Below are 24,611 nucleotides of genomic sequence, written 5' to 3'. Positions count from 1 at the left end.
TTTCTCTCTCTCTCTCTCTCTCATTTGCTCATTTTTTATCACTTTCTCTCTCTTTCTCTCTTAGATATTTCTCTTTCATTCTCACAAGCATTCATCACTTATACTTTTGCTGCTTTTTTCTGGTAAAGAACCAGGCTACCCCGTTTTTTACCACCGCTGTATCTATTCAATCTATCGAACCGGTTAAAACATCGCTGACTTCAAAGTGCAGTATATTACATTTTTTTCATCCTATATTACTTCTTATGACAAACTAATGTATCTAACTATTACAATTATGTGTGAATCTTATCTTTAGCTTATTCTTATCGCGTAAAACTGAACTAATCTCTCCTTATCATTCCTTGTTGGGAATTATCGTTAAGCTCAGCATCTTCTTCCAAGATCCTCAACAAAATAAACCCTAGCTTCGGGTATCATTGACAGTTATTCTCACGTAATTACATCAGAATTAGTTATACGTATATACATATCCATACGTCTATATGTATATATCGAGTTTTCCATTAGATCTTGAATGAAGACCAAGCGTGTCATCAGAACGTCACCGATTGGACACATGAACGCATGAACGCGTGATTATGTAAGGAGCGAGTTCTCGTAATGTACTTTACTCTGAACAGGCAGAATAACGCATGATAAACTGCTACAATATACGACAACAGCGTTTTCAATAAGCTTATGCAAATCCAAATCCTTCGCTGCATTCGTGAATTGCCTTGAGTAGATTTGTACGTAATTTATCATATGTCTCGTACACTGGTAGATCCAGTTGATTGAAACTATGGGAGAATACAGTTTTAGCCTCGTAAATTCGCGATCAATTTAATTTTAACTAGCATGCTTGAAGAAATGTAAACAAAAAAAATTGTTTTCATATAATTACCAAGTATGGGCAGATGGAAGCCTGTCTGTTGACCTATCTTCTCTATGAATTTGGAACTTTTGTACACCATTCATGCCTTCTAATGCGGCGAAACCTTGTAGCGGTACTTTGGATGTACCAGTAACGAATTGTAAAAATTTTGCACGATCTGCCTGATCAAAACCTCGTAATGCACGCCAAAACCATTGAATCTATATTTAGGAAAAAATGATAAAACATGGTATAAAATAAATTTTTTTAAAATATAACATACAAAATATACCTGTAAAGACGTAGCAGTATATTTATGGTACTCGGTATTTGCTTTCAGATCTTCAATATCTACATTAGGCAAGCCGCTGATCAATAGTTCAAGTTCTTGTTCATTAAATATAGAGATCAGTCGTTTAGGTATAATATCATAAAAGCCTTCCAAGAACGCATTTAACCTATAATTTTGATGAAAAATAAGATAATGTAACAAATTACACTAATTTAAAGAGTAAATACTTTTTTAATTTAATTTCAAAACTTCAAATTCACTTACTGTTTACGAATTGCTCCAGTCATTTTCATTTGACATACGAGCCTAATATATTCAAGTTTGGTCTCTTCTGTAACAACTATATTACGTCCATTTGGTATTAAATCTCGCACATCATTAACGCCAAATTCGTTTACCTAGAAGTAACATATGCATTTAGTAATTACAATACAAAGCCAAAAATCACGCTAAAATAATTATTCTTTACCTCCGTGGAGAATGTTAACTCGTATCCCAAGTCGGAAATATTATGTTCCGTAAGATAAACGAGTCCTTTGTAAAAACTATAATCCTCACTTTCCATATCCGTATGTTTCACAAGTATGCCAAGTATATGTTTATAGAAACTACGCGTGAAATAGCATTCTAATAATTTGTTGTCATAAATAGCCTTAGCTGCAAAAATAATATAAGAATCAGATAGTAGAATTATCTTTTATATCTGAAGTCTTCGATGAAAATCGAATCGATAAGCAAGCGCTAATACTTACCAATTACTCGACCGACAAATTTATAATAACACAAATGATTAGGATTACAGTGTGAAGATGAATTTATCATGTATGTAACTCGATCGCCAGGGCTAACGGTGAACAGTGCGTACATTGGATTGAAGATTTCTCTCGAAATTATAACATACCACTCTCGCAACAATCCTCCCGCATCTTGCCCTTCCTCACCTTTTAAATAAAAAAGTAAACTATTAGTGTCGACATTTATAGAGTTCGTACAAGCTTATCAGGATAAATGTTAAGAATGTGCACCTTCAAAGACGATATAAAAGCGGTTTTTCCATTCGTCAGCATTTCTTCGATGAAGCTCCCTGAATGAATCTTCGAAAACGTGACTCCTACGAACGTGAACTGCTAGTTCTTCCCTACGTATACCTTCATCCATTCGTTCTAATTCTGTTCTGAAATAACGTCTCTTCACGTCGAAATCTAACACTCTTGTGTGATCCACCAATACGGAAAATGGTCCATCTGCTAAGTGTGTAGTCGTTTGTCGCAAAATTTGGTTGAGCACAGTTCTGTGCGTTTCTGTACGAATAAAATACATATTACATTAAATAGATTGTTTTGTGTGCGTGTGTAAAACTATGGTTTTTATTCATTATTAGTTAATATATACCGGCAAATTTGAGGAACTTTAGTTGATCCGGTGGTAATGTTTTCTGCGGCGCTGGTGTGATATCCCAAGAAGCGGGAGTTTCGGACTGAGAAGTACCTTCATTGTCTGAATATATTGGAGAGACTGGTGCCAAGTCTGGTACTACTTCTCGATTCTCGCTAGTCGTGTTAAGGCGACTATCTCGATCTCGAGACGTACTTGAAGATGAGTGCACTAAGAAGAACGCTTCTACTGCAGGCTGCAATGTTAAATATATGTACACTATATATTTATATCGCAAATAATGTAATAATGATCAGTGACGGTACAATAATTCGAGGACATTTTAAACTCCTAAAATATGATCAATTTAAACTCTTTACCTGTAAAACAAGGACGGCATGATGATCAGGAGTGTATTCTAATTCAAGTAAGCAAGCGCTAAGAGTTTCCCATAAGTTATCTAACACTAAACTCTCACTCAGTAATGGAAGTGTAGTTTTCTCTTCGTCTAAAAAAAAAACCAAGAAAGAACAGACAATAAGTATAGGCGTTTTTTAATTTATCGATTAATCCAATCATCTATTATATAGCAAATGCAGCTTTTATTGAGGAAAATTGCATTTTTTGCATATAATGATATTGGTCTATTTATGAATTAAAAAATTCATAGCAAAAATAAACAACAATTCGACTTACCATTACGGGAAGAGGATGTCTTTGAATTCTCAAGACTTAAAGTATTTGCTTGCGTTGTATCCATAGGAACATCGGTGTCTGCATTGTCAGCGGCTGTAACAAAATATATTAATATTCGAATATCTAGCTCTAATTTGTTAAGAAAAAAATAAAAAGAAGATAAGTCAATAAAGATTTATTTATATTTAAGAATTAATAAATTATTTTGAATTGCAATCCTTAATCATATATAGTCTTTATTGACCTATCATCTTTTTAAAATACATTAGTTTTAGTATGAATATTAGGAAACATTATTTTTAATTTATGAATTTAGGAAATATTATAGAAATAAAAAAAAAGATAAAAAATACCTGTCTCTGATGCATTGCTTGTCGTGCCTGTATCCATTGCTGTCTCTGTTGTTTGATTAGCTTGAAATAGAAGTTTTAATTTGTAAATATTATAAATTTAATGTAAGTAATGAAATATTAAAAACTTATTGCAAGATAAAATTATAATAACGGTATATATATATCATACTTGTTTTCTTGGTGTTTGCTAAGCGCACAGCTTCCCTTATTTGCACAATAACTTTAAGTATTCTCAGAAAGAATGCCTGACTAGAGGTTTTACTAACGAGAGCAGCCATCGATGGTAATTGAAGGTCACTTCCGGCTTTAACTTTACTCGGTGCTGTGACGACTACATTTTCATTAGTAAATCTGAAAAGAAAATGTTTTATAAACTATTATCTAGCTTCTTCTTGAAAATGCAAGACAAATTTGACGCTTTAACATTTAATTGTTAACATTTAATGGCGTGTTACAAGAATATTTCACCTATCTAATAAAATTCCTCGTCCGTTTCCGCTACTAGTTGATGATTGGTCCTCCAAAGAATTTCTTCGACTTAATTCACGATTTAGGACTTTTAATTCCATCATCAAATCGTTGATATGTTCACACACCATATTTGCCAATTCCATCGCACCTTCCAAAAGTAATTTTAATATCTAGAAAAAGATATATATATATATAGAATAAAAAAAATGTTAACATCGTCTCATTATATTAATGTTGTAATATCAACATTAACATCATTTGTATTAATCTATATAAAAATACAATACATACTAATTGTCTAGTAGGATCGGGACAATGAGATAAGTTAAGTAATAGTGCAGTTGCATCTTCAAGTCCATCCTCAGAACAACTTTTACTCGTCAAAACTTGTACTGCCAGCTTGAGGTGTCCTTCTGGTGCAGCAACGCTTTGATCCTTATTGATTTCTGTTTTCTTATTCTTTGCACCGCCTTCCTGCCGTCGGTAAGGATTTACTTCCGTCAAGCCAATTGAGATCAAGGACAGAAGTCGCAACAACTTATCTGTCAACTGACTGCTTCGCTTAATCACAGACCAGTTGAGCATCGAGATAAGCTGACCGAATGCGGAAGCTTCAAATGAAGTTGTGCCGTGTTCCGGCTCACTTCCTAAATTCGTATTCGAATGAGTTCTTGCGACTGATTTTCCTTTTTTGGATGCACACGAATCCAATTTCAGAAGCAAATCCCAGAAATCTGGAAGATCACTCCTTCCTATTTTAGACGCCGACTTGTTTTTCGTCCCGCCTTCCTCTTTGCTGCCACTCACGTCCTTCTCTTTACCGCTATCTTTATCGTCTGAATCTTTAGATTTTATTGGCACAAAATATCCAGGAAAACTTTTAGCGAGTGAAATCAACAACTCTAAAGTATGTCTTCAATATAAAACAGAATATAAAACACGTTTTATTAAACATCTAATAAAAGAAAAGTACTTTTAATAGTTGTTTTTATTTCAATCTAAATATTCTTAAGATAATAATATACTGACCTGCATACAGTAGGTGCAGCTTGCGGATGAATTGCAATAATATTACCCTGCCTTTCAGATTTTTTACCAGCATGACGTACTATATGAAATACATTTGCCCTACAACCAAGTGCAGCGTCGATACTGATATTTAGCCACGATTGTGTGTTATTTCTTTGGTCAAAAATCTTTGGAGAACTGAAATAAATTATCAAATATTATGATAAACATGTTTAGAATCAATCCCTATAAGTGCGGAAAAATCATACCATAAATCTATGGCAGCATTTAATAATCCTTTTCTCTTAAATTTCCCACTGAAATCTGTCATAATATCCTTATTCTCATCGTTACTTCTTTCCATGATACTCAGTAATGCTTTCACTATCCACTCCCTTGTGCTACCGTGATAGCAAAGATTTCTGATCACTCTATGAAGCCTAAGCGTGTTTATTTTTGGCTCATCGACGAATAATAACACAAGCAAGCAAGCCATCGATTCATGATCAAGTAATTGTCGGCCTCTTAATCGTAAACCAGCGCCTTGGTGAGCCATATTTGTATCGCCACGAGCATTCCAGGCATTCCATTGAGATCGTTGTGGTACAGCGTGAATCGCATATCGAGTGCCACCTCCACGAGCTACAAATATATTTGCAATTTTTGTATAAAAACAAAATTTAATTATGAAAATAATGTGTATTTTTTAAATATATTTTAATACTAAAGCTTTTTATCCATGTTAATGCTAAGCTTTATGCATGATCCAATCAATTAAAACCAAAACTTACCCCTACCAGAATTTCTTAATATACTCGAGAGAGCAGTATTGCTTTGACTAACATGATTGAGGAATCTTTCCTGCATCATGTGTCGATTACGAGCTTCCCACTCTCTCCTCAAGTTTTGAGCTTCTTGAGCTAAATCTGGTGGAAGGACGGATATTTGAGACTCTTCCATATCAGTTAAGATCTACAAAGACAAATTTTAACTTTAAAAATAGAAATGAAATATCACTATCGAAATAAACAGTAAATTAGTTCGACAATATATACTAACGGCTTGTCGAAGGGAAGGTTGCAGATTTTGGAAGAAAGCGGCGGCATCCACAGGATCTTCTGGATTTGCCGATGCAGCAGCGTGTCGTTGCTGTTCCATGCGTTGTTGTGCCAAGACCTCCTCTTGTATCGCCGGTGGTAAAGCAGCCAGGAATTCAGGATTTACTTCAACCGGCCCGCTAAGCTCTTCGACTACAGAAGCCTGTGCGCGTTGCCTCATACGTTGCAGTCTGTCGACATATTATTTGATTATTATATTATCATTACCTCCACATATAAACATATAAGTAAGATCATAACCTGAGCTGCTCGGCAATAACTTCGTCGCGCATGTCTTCTGGCAAAGCAGCCAGGAACGATGGATCTACACCATCTGGTAGTTGTTGCTCCTGATTGCTCGATTGCTGTTGTGGCTGCTGTTGTGACGGTTGTTGTGACGATTGTTCCGAGGTTCCTGCTGCAGTGGTAGTCTCGGTCGTAATTGACGACGTTGAATCTTGGTTGACGACATTGGCGCTACAATAATATTTATGTTAATGTTGCTGTAATTTATATTTACAATGCTTTCGTTCACGCCGTAAATCATTATTACTGTAATTTATATTTACAATACTTACTTTCGTTCACGCCGTAAATCAATGTCACTCGTTCGACATTGACTGTCGTCTGTCAAAAGTCTACGAATCCAATCGGCCGAATCACTACTCTCTCTTGACAGATCCTCGCTAGTTTCTTGACCAAAATCTACTACTAATGGTGCAGCTGATGTGCGATTGGATGATGCTTCGGGAACATTCGCTGCTTCTGCGTTACTTCGTCCAGATTGTCCTGTTGAAGCAAGATGCGTAGGCGCGTCATTAGACACATGTAGGTCTAATGACGGAAGAATATTAGTACACAAAGTTTTAGCGATAAGGATTTAGTAATAAGGACAGTTAACCAGTTGAGTGCGAAAGATCCCAATTTCTAAAGTAGTCACTTGCATTCGATTCATGACATAAATAACAAAAAAATAAAAGATATGTATAATAGCGTTTTAAACGAAGGGTATTAAAATTTTAATAAAATAATAATAGGTATGTTACTTAATCTAATGGTCGCTTCAGATGTGCACGCAAGCACAGAATCGACGATGCTTTCAGCCAACTCTAACGTGGGATTGCGATTTGCCGTGCGAGGGTCACGACTATCGGAAGCAGACTGTTCCTCTGGCGGTGGTGGAGGTGGTCGTTCTTCGTCCTCTTGAACAGTTACTTCCATTTCACCTGTTACATCTAATATGTAAAAAATACATAGAAACACGCATCTAGAACATTCATTAAAAATAAATAATAAAACATTGTCTTGCATATATAGTTATACCGATTATGTCCTCTTCCGGAGTGCGCTCCTGCCTTGTTGTTTCTACTGCAGTTTCTTCTCCAGCAACAAGTGGAGTGACATCGGTTCTTAGTGAGGTTGATGCTGACGGTCGCTGTTCATCCAATGTCAAACTGGGTAATGTGGCTAAAATAACAGATGCAGTTTAAAGAATCGTATTATTGCATTTTAATCGTTTAAATAATTATGTATTTACCCAATGTGTTCTAAAATATGATAGTTCGAAAAGGCCGAGAACATTTCGAACTATTCTCGTATATACATATGTATAAAAAAAATGTATAGAAACATACCTTCCGCAGTATTTAAACGTTCCTTTTCTTCTTTATTATCTTTTTCATTTTCTTTTTCGGATCCATGTTGTTTTTTACGTTTTTCCTTGCGTTCGGCAAGCTCGACATTCCTGTGCTTTTCTAGTCCAGGTATCAGCTTATGAACAACACCTGTTTAACATGAAAAAAAGTTAATAAAATTGTATTATGTACATAAAGATATAAAATTAACACAAATTCCTTCATTCTCACCAACGCAACAATCCGGTTGAGAATCCCCGTCTAATTGCTTGCTTTCTTCTATCCACCAATGTAATGCGGTTGGTATATTATTTAAAGTTGCGGCAAGGCTTGGACCATAAAGATATCCAGATTGATCCTAACAATAAAGTTAAGCGTTACAACTTACATTGGTATATATTTGTTTATATTTTCGTATTGCACAATTATGTACGTACAACATAATCAATTTGCTCTTCCTCTTGATTAGTAAATATTCCTAATCCATTATCCATTACAACAACACGTGTATCTCTAAAACTTGATGCTAAAACTTGACTGGCGGACAAAGGGAGAGTCTGTGCAGCCGGACCTAAGAGTCTATATATCATGTATATTAGAGAAGAATATATAATATTCGTTTTTTTTTGACTATGTAAATTTTTTTTAACATTAAGAAATTTCTTTCAAATATTAGCATATAATTTTCAGCGCTTCTGATTTTTATTATTGCTTTCATATATATTAAAAATAATTAAACGTATTCTATTTTCTTTATCTACAAAACACGTTTTATTAATATATATACCTTTGTAATATTACAGGTGGGTTTGAACTACGTGGGTTGGATAATTGAAGATACTGATACTGTCTAGCACGTCGTAGAACACGCGTTCTAGTACTTGCAGTATCCAAACTTCCTTGCGATATCAATAGTGGATGAGTACTAATACCTGTATCAAAATTATTGGAATTATACACTTTACAATCATGCAGGATATCAAATGAAAGATAAAAAAAAGGAGAGAAAAAAACACAGTCGATTGTTCATATCGAAACCCCCTATTCTCGACCAACTAAGCCTTCGTAAACTGTGAAATTACAGGATACTTTCATCTTATATGTATATGAAAACCTATTTTAGCAATATATTATATAAAAATTGAAGAAATTAAAGATCTGTTCTTTTTTGAAAAATACTGAACTAGTGCAATAAGTTAGAGTAAAATAAACTAAACCTGTCTCACTTTAATTTATTACACTAGTGTACACTAGTTTAAAAAATGGGATGGAAAAAGAACAGACTTTGAAGTCAAGAATAGAGAGGTTCGGTCCCGATTGATCAAGAATAAGGGAATTTCCGACTGTAATTATCTATTTTCGCTCCTATTTACCGTTGTTCTCAGAACCTGCAGGCGGCTCTTCAAACAGACCTAATGGTAACGGAAATGTGGTATTCCATGGAAGACTAGGTCGCGTATTAACTGGCGTCGATGTATTCGCGATGTCCTGATTTTCAATGTTGTGTTGTATCATTACGACATTACCACCATCGCGCTCAGAAGAGGGAAACATACGAAAAACACTGCCCTCTCCCACGTCCTCGTAAAACTCTATTCCATCCTCTTCATAATTGGACGATCCTTCCTCCTCCTCTTCCTCTTCTTCTTCATTTTCTTCACCTATAATAATATAAATAAGTATAAAAGATATACGATCTTTCTATCTTAGCTATGGTTTTACTATGTATCAAGTCAGAATATCTACCATCATCTTCTTCTTCCTCTTCTTCATCCTCATCATCCTGCACTTCATCCTCATTATCATCAGACGGATTGCTATCAGAGTCTGAGTCGGAACTCAATAAATCCTCCTAAAACAAAATTCATTGTAAATTCAGAAAATGAAACGGGAAGTACTAATTACATGAGAAAAATAGAAAAAGTGACGTTACTCTTACTGTGGTATCTCGAGTTGGATCAAAATCGCCTTCTGCGTCACGCATTGCGAGACTTTCATCATCGATATCCATTGGCCTGTGTGGGCGAGAAGATGGTTCTTCCGCCACGGCCGAGCCGTCCCTGGAAAACAGTACACTACTTGATTATAAGTACTGTAGTTTTATAAATTTAAAGGGCTAGGAAAACAAATAAAAAGATTCGCGAACGTGTGCAATACATGAACAGAAGATAGACAAAAACGCACATAACAGCCAGAAAAAAATACATATGCTTAAATTAAAAAAAAATATGTATACACACATGTATTTGAATTTGATATAAATTGTATAATTAAATTTTACATGTATATTACAAAATAAAATCGTATAAAATATAATCCGTGCAAGGAGAGTACTTTGCTAACATCTCTTAAATAAAAGATTATGCGATATCTGTATCACATATATACAATATATGAGAATATTATTTTAAATTTCATTCATTACAGTAATATTGAATATTTTTTTATCTGTCATATTGATGTCATTACTACATAAATACATGTTAATCAAACATAAAGAGACTAAATTTACTTTTACTCTTTGAATTGCATGACGTTCATCAAAATCTGATTTGTTAATATGCATCTCGTTACCTTTCGAGAAGCTGATCCATGATATCCTCCAGTGCAGCCTCATCTCCTTCCTCATGTACCTGACTTTCTGACGTTGGTTCCAAGCTTTCAGCTGTTACAGAGATATCGTGCTCAGTGTTCTCTGCGTCCTCGTTCGCTTCCTCGCCCACGGCATGCGTAGTTTCGGAGGTTGTAGTGCCTGTCTGTTCTCCAATTGGTTCTTCCTGAACTGTTCTATTTTTCGGCTTCGTAAATTTGTTATTGACCGCACCAGGTATTGGCTGATTGATAATGCGCGATAAGGTCTCTAACGGTTTCAACGCGGCATTAATCGTACCGGCCATATTCGGACTCGACAAATCCAGACTGTGCGGTATTTTGGCCAAGTCGGTAATTATACCTTTTCTCAGCATTATTCTGACAATGTAATTAACGTTGTTGTATTGATGGGCTCTCAAAGAAGCCCTCAGCTGAGTATGCGACATATTTGGCGGGCAACTGTCAATCATGGTAGAGATCAGTCCGATTAATAACTGAAGCTGCGCGTGCTTCTCAGAACTCTCTGGAAGCGCGAGCGTTCTCATCAAAGCTGCCTTCACTTCCGTTACCAAGGTCGTCTGCACATCTGGCGAATGATTACACGAAGCTATGGCAGCAATCAACATTCTCGCCATACTGCTGCACGTTCTATCGCCCGAATTTTCCGGCGACATCGGCAAAAGTTTATCTAGCAAGAACGCTAAAGCCGTTGTGTCTTCAGATACCATCTCGCTTTGTCCAGCTCTGTATGTATGTTCGGTGATAAGACTAGCTACAGCACCGTAAGATCTCACAGATTCTGCCAATATTTTTAATATTGCAGATTTTGTCAAAATAGGTTTCTTTGCCTCCTCCGGTTCTATCTTGCTGTTGTTACCAAGGTCAGTGTAGATCTTTAGAGGAATAATTTGCGACACTTGATCGTCGTCGTCCAAAGGATCGTTAGTGGTTGTTGCATTATTTCTCAGTACATCTCGTCGTGATGACGATGTCGATGATGTGTTACCAATTGATGAAGTTGTTGCATGTGATGTCTTCTTTTCGGGGCTTGTTGGGGTTGCTGATCCGTCATCCGACAACACTGGCATTGGCTTAATCAACGCGTTCAACATATCACGAATAACACCTACAGATACCTCTTCTACCATCGGTAATGCTGGAGAGTGACTAGGAGGTAAGGCTTTCACGACTAATCTATTGTCAGCATCATCTTCTGTAAAATAAAAGATATAATTTGAAAACATAATAAAAAATGTTAATAAAAGTTAAATTATTTCATATTAAATAAACTGCAAGTGTCATATGGATTAACTAAAACTCACTTTTTAAGCAACTTATGTCAACTCTAAGAATACTTTCGCACACTTCTTTGTATACTTCTGGATTACGGCAAACAGCACTACTTATTTGTCGCGTCATAAAAAGTATTTCTTTATATGCAGGAGGTATATTGCTCTGTGTGCGCGCTCGAATGACCTAAAATAAAAGTAAATGATTAATATATTGTTACATGGATGGATAACGCGAAATTGTATTAAAAAAATAAACACAAGTACCTTCTCCATCGCAAGACGAAGCGTGCGCGGCTCCTCGAGAGTATGTCGTATCAGTAATGTACATAGATTAATGCAACCGGTGAAACTGCACATCTGTGTCATTTCGAGGAGTAACTTAACACCACCTTCCCGCGCGAATACCTCCGCATTTCGATAATCTCTCGTTAGCCGTAGACACACTTTCAACACAGCGTGTAACGCGTCTCGATCGACTGGGATTGCCAAAAACTTTACACACGCGCTGTAATATAAATAATATTTATGAGATGTTTATTACTCTTGGTTAATTCAATTTTATACGTAAAATGTATTTCATATAATAGAACTACAAAAAATTTTCTTGAAAAATAAATCAGATTCAGTGATTTAAAATCTATAACAGCTATTCTGGTTTGTGTTTTACTCTACGATTTTTTTATGTGATCCTGTGTAATGCATGATCACACAAAACATTATGAAAAGTATTACTAAAAAACGCAGAAAAGCATTAACATGTCAATTAATTATACAGCATCCTAGAAACCAATATTGTGTAATAAGATTTTCTTCTTTTTTTCCAAGGTCTAAATTATCACATTACATATTATTTTTATTCATCAAAGTATTTCTCACCGTACAATACTCGGTGCTATACTAGGATCTAATCCTTGGACCACTGTATTTCGTCTCTCTTCTCCTATCGGACTCTCGTCGGTATCCATATTTGAATCAGACCCCGAACCACCGTCCTCCTTATCTGTGTTAAGCTTAAAGCCCATCGTAATGGGCCGCCTATTATCACTATCTTCGTTCACTTGCGTCATACACGAGAAGGTAATAAGATATCTGCGTCGACTGCATGATATTCGCACACTGGACTCGCCTGCCCAATATGCGTCATTGATGATTCGATTATTCATAGGAGAATAGAGGGTCCATTTGCCAGTACTTAAGTCAAACCACTTCCACGATTTGGTCGTGATTTTGTGCATCATCTGCTTTCGTTGCGTAAGAGTAGCCACTTTTTCTAGTCGATCGATGAGCAATAACAAAGGCGCTAACCACTTCGGTGTCTTCATGCTCAACACAGCACTGGTATCCTTGCAGTCTTTAGCGATTCTATTTTTGTTCGCGGTGAGCGGAACCTCGCTCACCACCAACAACCGTACAAGTTTGTCAAGTATCGCGCATTCTTCTACTATAAGAGCACATGGCACTCGCATCTCTTGAAACGAACCTTCGAAAAATAGAGTATAGAGGTAAAGACGACCCGACAATTTATTCGCTTCCTCACACTCCACCAATTGAGCTCCGGCATTTTCATCCTGGCTCTCGGCGATGTCAATTAGATAATCCACTAGACGTCCGACCTCACGTATCAACTGCCGCAATGTATCGTCCCGCCATTCGTCGCCGTTTCTTTTGGTAATTGTCACCAACAGATCGCAAATTCTATACACTGTGTCTGGCATGAGGTCTAATAGATTAAGACATTGTCCAAGCGCACTACGTGTAAATTCGTCTATACTTTCCGTGATGGTTGTTTCGCGAGAAGGAATTTCATCAATGCCCGAAATCTTACGCGTATCTGTATCACCGAGCGACATTGCAATAGCATGCATTATCTGATCGTCGTCCGTTAATTCCAAATCCATAATCAAACCTTGACCACTGGCGTCGTTTACTGGAGCGTCGGGTCTACGTAGAGTTGCAGGATTTGTAAGAAGGTAATCGGTTGCCTGTTCTACGGTCATCGTATGCAATAACGCTTCTATACAATGTGCTCGACTAAAGCCCATATCCATCAATTGTCTTAGATATTCCGGATTAACGTCCGCCTCTGGTTCGTCACGACGATCAGATCCACTACTTCTGCCAACACCGCTCGCACCGCTACCACTAGCTATCGCATTGTCTCCGCTTTCTTCCTTTTCCGTACGTTCCTTGATGATTTTTTCGCCACGTAAAATATGTCGTAAAATCGATAAAATAGACTCTGTCATGCGAGCTCCGTAGTTTTTGAGTGGTTTTTTGCCCCACATCAACATCACTGCCTCGAAGGCTTTTTTATGGATATCGATAAGATATCTTATTGGATCGAACGTCTCGCATACTTTATATATTCCCGTACACTTTGACGAGACCACGTGGGGTGAATCTAAGATGGCCTTAGGATTAACCATTTTCTCCAACAGCATCAGCCAAGCATCCAAGAACTCGCCAGTTCCATCGGGTAGATTGGGATGCTCCAATCCTTCAGATAATGCAAAATGACCACCACCTGATAAAGCCCAATGAAAAGTAGAGAAAAATGCATTTTGACCGTTCAGTTTAACAAATTTCTGAAGCATCAGGTGATAAGGATGCCTCTTCTCGTCAAAGAGCATCGGTGATGTGAATCCCACTGAACATATGAGAAAGGTGAGTTTAAATTTGGGAATCGGTGATGGAGGTAATTTATCCCATGATAAGCCGCGCGTCAATAAGCAGTTTAATGCAGTGGCAACACTTCGCGCCGCCTGAGAAGGCAACGTGGGTGTTAGGGGCATTTGCTGTCCTCTACGTTGTCTTACAGGAGAACCCATGCAGAGTTTAACAAGTAAACCAAATAATTCTGAGAGTGCTCTACCGAGTCTTGAAGAAGCACCAAGTAAAGGTTTGATATATTTTAATTGATAGTTGTTGGGCTTATCGGTGCTTACATTTGGTTTGTCGTCTACCTCCATCGGCACCGGCGGTGGATCTGTACTAAGAGCTTCCATGGCCGTAGTCATCCCATTACTTCCCATATCCGAGGATACACTAGCGGACCAAGAGGTCGAAGGTTCGCCCTCGGTTTTTAACTCGGGTGGCATTAATTTATCCATATCTTCTTTGCCAAATTCGCATCCGGTCGGAATAATATCCTCGCTACATAAAGCGAGTAGCAATGTACTCTCCCAAACCAGAGACATATAAAGCTCCGATAAACCTTTAAGGACAGTCAAGCCCAATTCGGAACCCCAATGATTCATAGAAAGATTTCGAATATCACTTTGGCTAGTACGGCACACATGAACAAACATCACTACGTATCCATGAGCTGCATTCATAGCGTGTAATAAAGGCGTAGCAGTATCACTTGTAAATGCAGTTTCCAGATTTGGAGCTGATGCAAGTTCGTGTAACAAAACAGAGGCGCCAGGAGATTCCAAATTATTGTGAAGTGGTTTCAACAAATTTAGCACTTCATTTAATTGTGATAAACCCGTTTTGAGTACCAATGGTTCATGTGCAAGATTCTGCAAATATCAAATTACATTCGTAATATGGTAATATTTAAAAAAAAATATACATCTTTAGTAAAATAATTATACGGAAAGATCAAAATACGTACCAAAATACTTTTGCATACGGAGGCTACAGATTGGGCTGCTTGTGCTACAGGATAATCAACAGGTAAATTAGGTAGACCTAAAATTGATAATAGTGGAACGAGTCCCTTTTGGGCAACAAATTCTCTGCAATGATCATCGGTTGAGTTATTGCTGAGTATAGCATCCACAAATTTCATAACATTGTGAATATATTCCACTAAAGCAATGGGAGTCTTCTCTCTTGGTTGAGGTGGCGGTCCAGGCTGTTGGGGTGACATACTAGGTTGCTCTTCTCGTTGAGGATGCGAACTTGTACTAGCTTCCTCCTCATCTTCTTCTTCTTCGTCACTACTACTGCCACCGCCTCCTCCACCGCCACCACCAGAGTCTCCTACTCCGACACCGACTGATTGACCAGATGTTTGACGATTTCCTGAGGCCGCGTTTGATGGTGAGTTTTCAGATTTACTAGCGGCACGCCAGCATATGTACCGTGGATCACAGCCCAATACACACAATTCTTCGAGTAGCTAACAAGTAAAAAAGACAAATAAAAATAATAATTTGAGAAATGCGTATACAATAAAAACTAGCTATTAGAAAATACAGTTCATTTTTAATTAATACCTTAATGATAGCCCCAATAGCGTCAACTTTTAAACTTGGTTGGTGCCTCATAAGCTCATCCATAGCATTGCCTAAATTTGAAGCTGTATCACCTAATGGATCAGCGCTTCGTCGTCGTCGCATTGCCGAAAGATAAACAGGTGAGAGAAGTACTTTAAATAAGCGTTCGAATGGTCGCCGTTTCACAAAAGATTCAAGACCGCGTTGATTTAAACATAGAGCACTGAACACATTAGGTAAAGAGCCCAATACTTCTCTAGTGGCAGGAACCTGTTACATAACATAATAATTAAAAATGTTTTTAGTATCATATATCATGAAAAATACTGTACTATTGTGAAAAAAAACACAAAATTAAATATAAATTATTTACTCACTTCTTTTATGAGTAAAGCATGAAGTACAACATCAGTCAAGCCGTTGTCTTGTAGAGACGACAATAATGACGGTTCTTGAAAAACATACACAGTCACGACGTCAGTAGCAAGTAAGAATAACGACGGACCGTAGTATTCTGAATTACTTATAATATGCTTCAGAGACGATGGTAATGTACCCTCCATAACATGTCGTATACTGTCAGAAAATGCTGGATCTTGAATTGCCTTCTTGAGAAAATTCAACATTGATTTCAGGAGTGCTGCTCGTTGTGGTAAACATGTTTTACCGGTCTTAGCAGCAGAATAGTTTGGCTGTTGCTCATTCTTCTCATCTGCTTTGGCAACTGTATTTTCATCTTCTGATATTTCCATGGGATTAGACGATTCCTCTCGTTCATCGAAAGTCTCGTGTTCTCGGCGTGATGTGGAAGAGCCTTCCTCTCTTTCGATCGATCTTTCACGTGAAGTTTGTGGTGCATCCTGATAGAGCAATGGCTCTATTTCAAACGGTTGTTCTTTTCGACACACGTTAACTTCCATGTCTAAACGATTGATGAAACTAGCTAAACCACTGTGAGTTTGAAAACCTTGCATATCTATGTTTGTTATTAAGTCTATGACACGCACTGCTCTTGTTACAAACTGCAAAAAAAAAGAGATGAATAAATATATATAAGATTTAATCAATATTATAAATAGAATGTAAAATACAAATTTAGTAAATCGTAATTTGTTTTTATTATTAATATTGAATTGCAAGAAAATATATTATTTATTTTGTTAAATAGTACCGTTATATGCTCCAGTTCACTTCCTGGCCAATTGATGACTTTTAAAAGACTCTCCATCATGCCACAACTTACAAGAGCCTCTCCACCCGCCTCGTAACTTGCAAGATGATACAAAAAACTAAACAAAGCTGTCGCAAGCGGAAGAGGAAATGGTTGGCCATCTGGTTGTGGCGAGGTTAACGTTGTTATACAAGTACGAACCAAAACAGGCAAAAAGCCATGGTACGAGCTAGCACCAGTGACATCAATAATCATGTTCAATCGTGAACCTGGTTTTCTGAAATTACATGAATAAAGATTAAAGCACCATATCAGATATCAAATTCTTATAAAATAGAAAAATATATATATACTCACTTAGGGAAATGTGGATTCCGATCTAAATGTATGATGCTTGTAAGAGTGCGCAACGCTGCTGCGCGAATTTCAACAAGGTGAGTATGTGGTAATTCTAACAGTTCCACAAGTTCTTCAAGAAGTCCAGCATGGAGAAGACTATGCGCATTTTCCTGTAACGCATTGCTATATACAAGCACGGATAATGCTTGAAGCCGAGCTTGCACGCATTGCAATCGTCTTCGATAATCCGAAAAACTATGCGCTAGTCTTATATGTGTCAATAGAGCCATCTAAGAATAACATTTTAAGTGCGTTAAAAAGATCTATCTATTGCTGCAATCTCTGGGAGTGCGTTTTTAGCACTATCAGAGCATTCTGTTCTTTTGCATATCTCTAATTTGTGTGCATATCAAGTTTTACGTATAACTAATAAATGATAAAGATTAAATGACGCATTAATTAAAAGCGTGCTCCCAGAACGCAGCCCATCATGTTATTTACATGAAAAAATAAAATTCTAAACCTTACTTGTCGTTCCTGAGGTACGTTATAAACTTTCAACAGATCATTCATAATCTGTGCTGGGGTTTTTCCGAGTTTATCAACATTTTCTATATGTATATATGTTACAAGATTCATTTGACCAACTTTCTTTGTACTAGAGAGTGATGTACCAGTTGTCGATGGCTCCGTTACAGTCGGATTTTCCGCATAAAATTCAAAATGTAACGTTGTAGCACTTGTTGGAAATGGCTATAAAATAAAATATTACACATGTACTCTATATAATATCATTAATAAAACTGTCATGTTACATTATCACATAATAATTAAATATGCACATGCTTACTTTTTCTGGAAATTCCTTGCAACAGTCTGCTAAACCGAAACCGTTTTCCTTTCCTCCCCAACTCTATAATAAATTAATAAACAGAATTAAATTATATCATTAAAATATAAATTAAGGTTACTAACCTCTGCTAGATGAATAAGCCTGCTGAGCAAAGCTTGTCGTTTGTCACTATTTAGACGTGTAATAAAATTACTGCGTTTACTAAACATGTACAGAAGATTTAATACACCAAGGACTACATTCATGTTACAACTTGATAGTAAAGTAACCAAGTGCTCCATGCTGTTGTACAAATGCCGTGAAAATGAATGCTCAATTAACAATGTTGTAAAGTGGAGAACCCAAAGAAGCAGCTCTTTTGCCTGTATATCAAGTTAATAACCATATATGAATTATTGTATAATATTAATTAACTAACTTTTAATGTAAAACTGTATATTCAAAGTAATACATATTTTAATCGGTTGAGGCTAATAAAAATAAATTATTAAACAAACCTCTCGATTCTGAGGAAGATCACATGCTAATTCCCATGGATTATCCGGACTTCTTGCAGCAGCTTCTTCTAAAATACTGTCACTGAGATCTAAGACATCAATCCAATGAAATAATTCGCACTTTCCAAATGTCCACGCATCTATCTGCTTTAGTTCTTCTAGCAGCTCTGCATGTGAGCAAGAGCGTAATTTGCTTATGAGTGCCTGACATTCTGCTGGCTAAACGTTAAACACAATTATAATTTGAATAAATTAAAATATAAGTAAAGTGTGTGGGTGTATTAAAGTTTTGGTATTTCAAGAAATAATGTACAATTAAATTAAATTAGTATATAAACTAAAATTATATTAAAATTCTTTTTGCACTGCGTATGATTCAAATAATTATATATACATGTACACACACGCGCGCGTACAGTATACAAAAGAAATTACGTAATCTTTCCTTAAATTTAACTTAATGCATATTTTATACACTTTAATGGAAATTACTTATCATACAGATCTAACTGAAAATATTTCAAAGTATTTCAATAAAAATTGTGCAAAATACTTACCACTTCGGAAGTGCATTTTTTCAATCTACTGCGATCAATTTTCATTTTGATTGTATTAATGAGTCCTTGTAAATTTAATATCTACAATATAAAATCACAAATATCGCATTATAAACTTTATAGGGACTTTACTTTATGAACATTTGTAATTTAATAAATATATAATTATAATATAAAATATATATCGAGTTCTTGATTAATAATAGAAGAAAAAAATATTATAAAACTAAGTTATTTTGTCTATTTATTAAAGAAATATGATGGAAACATAATTAGTCATACTATCATATAATAAGATTGCTACATTCCACAGATATCCTATCACAATGGCTTAATATCATAAGATATAAAAATTCTAAATAACAAGTAATTTCAGTATGTTTTTCTAATTCATTCACATAAATATTACAAAATGTTTCTGTTACATCCTATGGTATAGCCACATACATATAATTGCCAACTGAATACCAACAATAAACATTTAGTAATATTCAACAAATTTTTAGAGAGGGAAGGTAATTTTTCCCTTCTAGATATATATAGAATATTATTAAAATCACTTAATCAGATACAAGTTCTTTAGAGAGAGGGTACATTTTATTAAATTATTTACGAGGGTTTACAAATCTTGAGAACTGACAGCATAATCGATTTCTACAACTCATAGATTAAACTATAAATAAAGAAATTACAAGATATAAACAAAATATACAAATAGATTGTTTTTTATTGCAGTACTAGAACTGCATTAGAACTGTACTAAACTAGAACTAAGTGAGAACATTGTTCTTGAGAATCGATAAAGACAATAAAGAAAAAAAAATTTATAGTAAAGACATGGCAGATATAGTGGATCATAACTATTATTATAGATTCATCTGATGAAGATGTAATTGAAATTTCACTATTAGAAACAATCTTAATCAAAGATAATGATGGTAAAAAGTACATAAAGATGACAAATATTATCATATTTAGACATGTTATTAGCATCATATATATGCAAAAGTTGTGTTTTGCTGAATGCAGCCATTTCCACGTGCTCCGCATTGCTCTACATCTGGTACAGCCAGTGACCTTTTACATCAAGTTTTGCTACATTGCAATAAAGAAGTGTCACTGACACCAGTACTGCAATAAAGAACACTTCAGTGTACGCTTCTTATACTAGCTCAGAAAGTTCAGAAATTATAAAACAAACTTAAAGATTGATACACTTAGAAGAATCCTAATCTTTGTTTGCAATGACATGTTTGTTAAACCATGTGCATTCACATGGGGAAGTTTGAAGAAGATAATATTTAACGGCATTTGATATTGTCCTTTGTTTCAAAAACTCTTTAAATTTATATGTAATGTCGGTAACGAAAAGATAACAATGCAAGTAAAAGAATTTCAGATAATAAAAAAAAATATAGATGCCTAATATTTTTTATCCAAGCTTAGAGGTTTCCTATAAAAAGCCTAACTTCTGACTTTCTATTATCATTGTAGAAAATCTCTAAAAGGAGTTTGAATTCCAAAAGTAGACAAAGCGTAGTCTTAGAGATATAATTCTAGACTTTTCCAAGGAAAGATTATGTTTTAAGTACCTTTGTAATCTAAATTTTTATGACTTTGCAAGTTGCATATTATATGATGCAATAATAGTCAGAAATACATATCTTTTTTTAAAAAAAATTCTAAATTGATACACACTGGTGCAAAAGTTAAAGCAAAACAAACAAATACAGCTTGTTTCACATCAACTCACTCAATGCCTGATGTATACCGATTCAGAATTTTTCTTGAAAAAGGATAACTCCGTATATTTGTTTTTTTTTTTTACTGCTGCACTAAACTGCACAAAAACTTTCTTGTTTTCACCAAATTTCAAACGTATACCTATTTTTTCACTTTGAGCACAGGAAGTGTACACTAGTTTAGTTATAAAAAAAACAGATTTTATGTATATCTACGTGTGAAATCTGATAATCAAAGATCACAGATCAGAGAAAGAGGACAAATTGGACTATCACATTTCAGTCTTGTGTACCTCGTGATTTCTAAGAACCGACTTACAATCGCACAACAATGACCCAACGTTATGAAACGTATCGCAACGCGAAGCAACTCTTTTTCTTCAATGCTCGATCCTATCTAGGTCGTCTTACCCTTTGTGCCACGCGTCGGTCATCCCTCGAATCCCTCGATCCAGACCGCGGTAGAACACTCCACTCGCCTTCTTTCCGCGGTCGGTCGCGCGTAACGCGAGAAAGCGTATCGCGGATATCACGTGGGGTCGTTTCGGCGAGGATCACGCTTTAATCTGCATAGTCATCAGTGGCACAGGAGAATATATACCGCGATATAACCTATCGCGCGCGCGGCGCAGAGGACAATGGTGTAACTTGACAACACACGCAGATCGAGTGACAACACCCTGGCGGCGATCGGTCACACTGCCAGCGCTCAGCGAGTCAGCGCAGACCCGTGCGCCCTCGTAAATAAACGTTTGAAGGTGAAAAGAGGCGTGATACCACGGTTTTCGAATACGATGGTTTAGCGACGCGGGAAAAAGAGCTTTTCCCTCCTTTAACTGGTCACGTCAGAAGAGAGGAAGTAATTGAAGAAAAAGGGAAACAGAAAAATCGAAAGAAAAGACAGAGAGATAGAGAGAGAAACACGCTCGCAGACGATAAGTCTGATGCACAATTAAAAAAATACAGACAGAGACAATAGGAATAACAAATTGCAACCTTCAGAAACTGTACATTCGAGTATACATGTAGTTTCTGATAGGTTGAAATCTGTCATTCCTATTGCCTATGTAATTGTATATTAGCCACTATTTCATTTGTGTGTTTTGTCGTACGACAAACTCTTCAAAGTCTGTTGATTGGCTGTAAGATAGAGATATCTCTCTGTCCTGTACACATTTGTTACACGACAAAAACGTACAAATAAAACTCTTAAGCCCTGTATCTACAATGCTAGAACTCTGTTTGAATTTCTCGGACTGAGAAATGTGTAACCAATCAACTTGCAGTTTTTTCATAAAAACTACATATTGATTGACTACACATTCTTGGATCCAAGAACTTGGATTCCCAGTTCTAATACTGTGGACACAGGACTTTAGGTTAAAAAGGAAAGAAGCCAGCAGGGCTATGTTGTAATTCTTAATGCAAGTTCCGTTATCGTTATAACACTGTTATGTTATCATGCTTTTTTTATCATGATAAATGCATGCCATTATAGTGATAACGAAAACTTACGTTTTAAAAGTTACAGATAAGGATGTTGTTCTCTATCAAAGAATCTTCTGAACAGATACAATGCAATAAAAATGAAGCAACTATTAATACTTTCCAGTAAGACACAAGGTCTATTCATGGCTTAAAATCCTTTAAAATTTTTGCACAAATAATACATATGCATTCATATATATACATATATATGTATTAATATGGACATCGAAAAGAGAGAAAATGTAAAGATGCTGAATCTAAAAAGTATAAGCAACGCAAAGCGATCTATAGATGGCACAGTGTAACCTAGTAAATCATTATATCTTTGTTATTTGCCAATGTTAAACAAAAATGAAATAAACACTGTGTTAAGCTTTAAACATAATGAAAAGTGCAAGCAATAGAAACAGTTGATAACAGATTTCAACCTATCAGAAACTATACATTCTAGTATATATCGTTTCTGATAGGTTGAAATCTCTTAGTCTATTCTCTCTCTCTCTCTCTCTCTCTCTCTCTCTGTGTATGTGCTTTTCATTACATTTAAGACTTTACACAGTGTCTCTCTCATTGGAGAGCACCATATATTTGTTTTACTTCACTTTTCTGCACTAAAATGCACAAAACATGCCTCAGTTCAGAGAGTTTATCAATAAAAAGAAAAAAGATTTACGAGAATGTCTCCCTCTCATTTCCCCCTCTCTCTATCTCTCTCTCTCTCACCTGGCGATGAGCCGTCGTACTTCCGTGCCCCCAACTACTCTCCGTGATAACGTAGCACTGCCGCTACTGGTAGCCTCTTCCGTCGATGTGCTCGAATTCCGTCCGATGCGCTTTTTCACGTCAGGAGCGTGGCGATGCGGCACGGGCATCGCGGTCGCGTCGAACCCGTAAACCCCCCTCTTTTTTTTTTTTTTTTCTTTCCCTCCCGAGATCACTGCCGCCTGTATACGTCGCACGTCGATGCTGTCGCGGTTCTCGCCAGCGTAGCTTCTCTCTCCGTCTCGTCGGCGTCAAGCGGTGCACCGCAAGCACGCTCCTCTCGTGGTCGTGGGCACGTTGATGGTCGGCCGCGACTGCACTTCGCAACTGAGACGGCGAGAACGCGAGCGAAACGTGATGGATAAGGAAGCGACGAGAACGGGTTATAAGAAGGGGAACAGAAAGAGCGAGACAGAAGGGAGAGGGGAGACCGACGATCCGAGGGTGCGTGGAATGAAGGGATGATAATGTAACAATTCTCCGTGCGTTCTGGACGATGTCAAAACAAAACCACGACAACGGTCGTTTCCCCCTTTTTCTTTACTTCTCTATCTCTTTTCTTTCACAACCTCCTGCCCTTTTTTTTTTTCTCTTTCTCTTTTTCCTATCGGCTGACGGCGGTGCCGATCAGCGCCATTTTAGCGAGGCACTCACGATATCGTTTCGTTTTCTTTAACCTTGACAAACAGACGGGGTCCGCGTACACCACACTGGAGCCCTGGGTTGCTCGAGCGCTGTCGATGTTTCTCGAACGATTTCTCTCTCCCTCTCTCTCTCTCTCTCGCTTGCTCTTTCCCACGTTTGTTCGTTCACTCGCTCGAGTGTGAGCTCACGACCTCCTCGTCGCGGCACAATCACTCCGTCTCGTCCCGATATACTCCGTCGTCGTATGTACACATAAAAATTCGCACTTTTTGTCTCTTTCACCGATACAGCGGTATGTATTATTGCGCACCGAGAGAGAGAGAGAAAGAGCTAGTTTGCATGTGTCACGTATATACGCGGGCAGAACAGGATACACGCGCGCACTCTCTCGCTCGCGCCTGTCGAACACAACCTCCTTCAAAAAGATGTTTTCACTTCATTCGTTTCCTTCGGCCCGAGGAGTCATTCGCAGAACGCGATATCGTCGAGACACGCAATTGCACGCACGTCCGCGTGTCCTAATCCACCTCGCATACATGCACGCACACACATACGCGCGAGTGCGCTCCTCTTCCGCTTTTTTTTTTTCTCTTCTTATTCTCTTATTCGATGCAGCGCATACACAACAGACCGAGCCTCACGTTGCGTGTCAGCCAGTCACTTGCT

The 24,611-nt window shown here is 36.9% G+C and overlaps 1 protein-coding gene across 3 annotated transcripts; it reads right to left on the bottom strand.

The window, feature by feature from the left end:
• Positions 1-16: 16 nt before the first annotated feature.
• On the bottom strand, positions 17-24,611 carry HUWE1 (HECT, UBA and WWE domain containing E3 ubiquitin protein ligase 1). 3 transcript variants are annotated; one of them, XM_018549303.1, is made up of 44 exons: positions 23,262-24,611; positions 19,309-19,389; positions 18,752-18,970; positions 18,377-18,616; positions 18,252-18,314; positions 17,930-18,154; positions 17,420-17,691; positions 17,063-17,339; positions 16,269-16,913; positions 15,892-16,161; positions 15,285-15,794; positions 12,542-15,189; positions 11,930-12,170; positions 11,696-11,849; positions 10,356-11,586; positions 9,721-9,841; positions 9,528-9,633; positions 9,155-9,442; positions 8,569-8,713; positions 8,219-8,360; positions 8,013-8,139; positions 7,782-7,931; positions 7,471-7,614; positions 7,194-7,382; positions 6,726-6,981; positions 6,409-6,624; positions 6,110-6,338; positions 5,842-6,022; positions 5,320-5,692; positions 5,072-5,248; positions 4,334-4,955; positions 4,040-4,212; positions 3,741-3,922; positions 3,572-3,631; positions 3,219-3,311; positions 2,903-3,030; positions 2,541-2,778; positions 2,174-2,449; positions 1,901-2,089; positions 1,618-1,805; positions 1,413-1,546; positions 1,149-1,314; positions 887-1,077; positions 17-782 (listed from the first exon to the last, which is right to left on the bottom strand). In XM_018549303.1, the coding sequence occupies exons 2-44, from the start codon at positions 19,351-19,353 to the stop codon at positions 680-682; spliced, it is 12,627 nt and encodes a 4,208-aa protein (XP_018404805.1). In that variant the 5' UTR covers positions 19,354-19,389; positions 23,262-24,611; the 3' UTR covers positions 17-679. The 3 variants fall into 3 exon arrangements, with proteins under 3 accessions (XP_018404805.1, XP_018404807.1, XP_018404806.1); XM_018549305.1 differs by having other exon boundaries at positions 6,726-6,936; XM_018549304.1 differs by having other exon boundaries at positions 680-782; positions 7,194-7,373.

Source organism: Cyphomyrmex costatus, unplaced genomic scaffold (assembly GCF_001594065.2).
Source record: "Cyphomyrmex costatus isolate MS0001 unplaced genomic scaffold, Ccosl1.0 scaffold8, whole genome shotgun sequence".
In the NCBI taxonomy this organism is placed as follows: Eukaryota; Metazoa; Arthropoda; class Insecta; order Hymenoptera; family Formicidae; genus Cyphomyrmex; species Cyphomyrmex costatus.
Note: the sequence above shows the minus strand (reverse complement) of the source record. Positions and strands in the feature narration are given on the sequence as shown.